Source organism: Sinocyclocheilus rhinocerous, unplaced genomic scaffold (genome assembly GCF_001515625.1).
Source record: "Sinocyclocheilus rhinocerous isolate Xijiao unplaced genomic scaffold, SAMN03320098_v1.1 scaffold1899, whole genome shotgun sequence".
In the NCBI taxonomy this organism is placed as follows: Eukaryota; Metazoa; Chordata; class Actinopteri; order Cypriniformes; family Cyprinidae; genus Sinocyclocheilus; species Sinocyclocheilus rhinocerous.
Genome location: NW_015660895.1, coordinates 82404 through 85031, shown reverse-complemented (window position 1 = coordinate 85031; position 2628 = coordinate 82404). Strand labels below are relative to the sequence as shown.

Below are 2628 nucleotides of genomic sequence, written 5' to 3'. Positions count from 1 at the left end.
TTTTGTTTTTTAATGGTGGGTGTTTACGCAGTTGGCTAGAGCAGTGCTGATTGGGGAGAACGGAGGTGCGCTCACTCTTGCCCAGTGCATATGCTCTGGAACAGAGTAATATCGCGTCCACATCGCAGGCTTTGCGATTAGCAAATCGCAACGTCTCAAATCGCGATTTCGATTCGATTTCGATTAATCGCACAGCCCTACTCAGTGTCCAGCCCTTTGTCAGATACAAGCATGGTATTGTTTGAATATGTATGCATTCGTGAATTGTGTATTTCACAGATATTTGGAGAGCTGTAACGTCCCAAACACAGTAAAACGGAAGTATCAGTTCTCCTCAAACACCACCTCCTCAAATTCGGATGAGGACAAGAAAGCCTCTGATGCCAGTCTACAGCAAACTGATGGCAGTTTTGTTTTCTTGGGGTTTTTTTGGAAGGCAATGTTTTATAGATACCAAAAAAGATGCTTCTTTCAATTCCTGTTTGCAATTTTTTTTAAATGTATTTTTAGATTCTCTAGGTATGGAAGCACCATCTTCAATCTCTATAAAGACCAATGAAAAGCCTCCGCCAGGTCCTGCCCCAGGTCGTGTTGTCGGAGGGCCTTTATCTCCTTTGGACCTAGCCAGCAAAGCAGACAGTGTAGTTTCTCAAGGTTCCTACAGCAGCACAATTGTACATGTGGGAGACAAAAAAACACAGCCAGAATCAGGTACCTCATTATCATTATTATAAAAGATAGGGCTGTTGATTTAATGCTTTAATTTGATGCGGTTAATTATAGAATAAATGCATGAATCCACATTTTTGAATGAATTGAGTGCGCCAATGATTCAGTGTCCCATTGATGAACACAGTCACTTGCTTCATTTTGAATAAATCAATGGTTTGAATGAATTGGTTGAATGAATGACTGAATGACTCAGTCATTAAGACAGCGACTTGCTGCCACCTACTGGCAGTTTTAGATTCACAATTAGAATAATACTGAACTTTGATTTCAGTGATTTGGACTATGAGATGGATGCACTTTACTTTGCTTTAAAAAAAGGATTTCATAGAAATTTGGATTTCATTTGGTTTAATAAAATATAGTTTAATAAAATATTCTTAAGTAAAATTGTAGAAAATTTTTTTTTTGCGGGAAATTAATCGTTTAATCGATTAATCGATAAATTAGTCAATAGATTAATCAAAATAAAAATAGTCGTTCGTGGCAGCCCTACAATTAGAGTATCATTTCATGAGTATCAGGATCATTTCATATTTCAATATTCTAATTTTTATAAAAACCCATTAATGCCTATTAAAATCCCATGAATCTCATAGCGTCATTTATGCAATTGTAATTGCAATGCAAATGCATTCATGCTGCCACTGAATAGTCTGTGTAAAAATACAACAATAAAACAATGTTATGGCAAAATTGTAGCCTTTTGTGTTATAAATGATGAATCAAAATATTTCTTTCTAAGGCTACTTTTTTTGTAATGTCTATTCAGTGCTTTTCTCATTTTAACACAATGACCGACTTTAAATTATCCTTTGAGGGGTAATGTCTGAGCTCAAATTCAGGTGCATTTAATTTGTGATTAAATAACACCTTTTAATCGCTCGACTGCCCAACAAGCCTACTCTTGCTTGTGTGATATTACTAAACTATATCACATAAATATAAGACAAAAACCCATACGGGACATTTTTTCCCTCATATCTTAAATTTTAGGGGCATGTAACTGACTAAATCATGCAGTCAGTTGTTGTCCTGCATCATGTTCGTCAACAACTGCATGCAGTGTAAGATGATGTACAGTTCTGGTCCGGGTGCAATATATGCATTATTAATTTAGCATGTTATTTTATTTTATTTTTTTATTAATCACACTCAGTTAACATTTTAAATCGACAGCCCTAGTTTCAGTAGATATCTGCAATGTAGGGAACCTCTATTGTTCTTTCCGCAGTACTGATGGGCATCACAACCATCCAGGTGTTGATTCAAGAGGAAGATTAAATTAAAATTGTGATTCCTATGTCATTTAACTGTTACTTGCAGAGATCATTGAGGATGCTGCAGAAAGCCCAGCCCCTTCTACACCTGTTAGTGTGATTTCCCCACCCACAGTGGAGCAGGAAGCCTATAAGAAGCTGGGACTCACAAAACAGGTGCTGGCAGCGCACACACAGAAAGAAGAGCAAGCATTTCTCAGTCGGTGTAGGGAACTTCGGAACGGTCAAGCCCTTCAGAAGGATTGCCCACCTAGCACACAAAGAAACCGAGGACAGGCTGCCGAGGGTATGTAAACATTAGAAACACATGGAGTTGATGCATGCTATCAACGGCAGTGATCAAACAAATCTGGATGCACATTGTGGATTAGACTTGTGCCGGTATTCGGTAATGCGATATATCACGGTAATGAATATGCACGGTATTGTTATCGTGGGCACTTTTAAATACCGTGAATAATTATATATTACAAATTATTCAGAATTTTGAATGCATTTTAAGAATACTTTTCCGATAAACTGGTCAAAATGCACAACACTGTATGCTGTGTGAAAGACGCGTGCGCACTCTGACGTAAACAAGCACGGACGAGAAGCACATGGCGGAACACGTGAGAGA

The 2628-nt window shown here is 37.8% G+C and overlaps 1 protein-coding gene across 1 annotated transcript in view; it reads left to right on the top strand.

Annotated features, from left to right (window-relative positions):
* Positions 1-2628, top strand: part of LOC107726111 (period circadian protein homolog 2-like) — a 42346-nt gene that overhangs the window by 26960 nt on the left and 12758 nt on the right. Inside the window, exons 19-21 of the mRNA XM_016535615.1 lie at positions 224-404; positions 511-711; positions 2056-2295. Of these exons, the coding sequence (XP_016391101.1) occupies positions 224-404; positions 511-711; positions 2056-2295 (622 nt within the window). The remainder of the gene's footprint in view (positions 1-223; positions 405-510; positions 712-2055; positions 2296-2628) is intronic.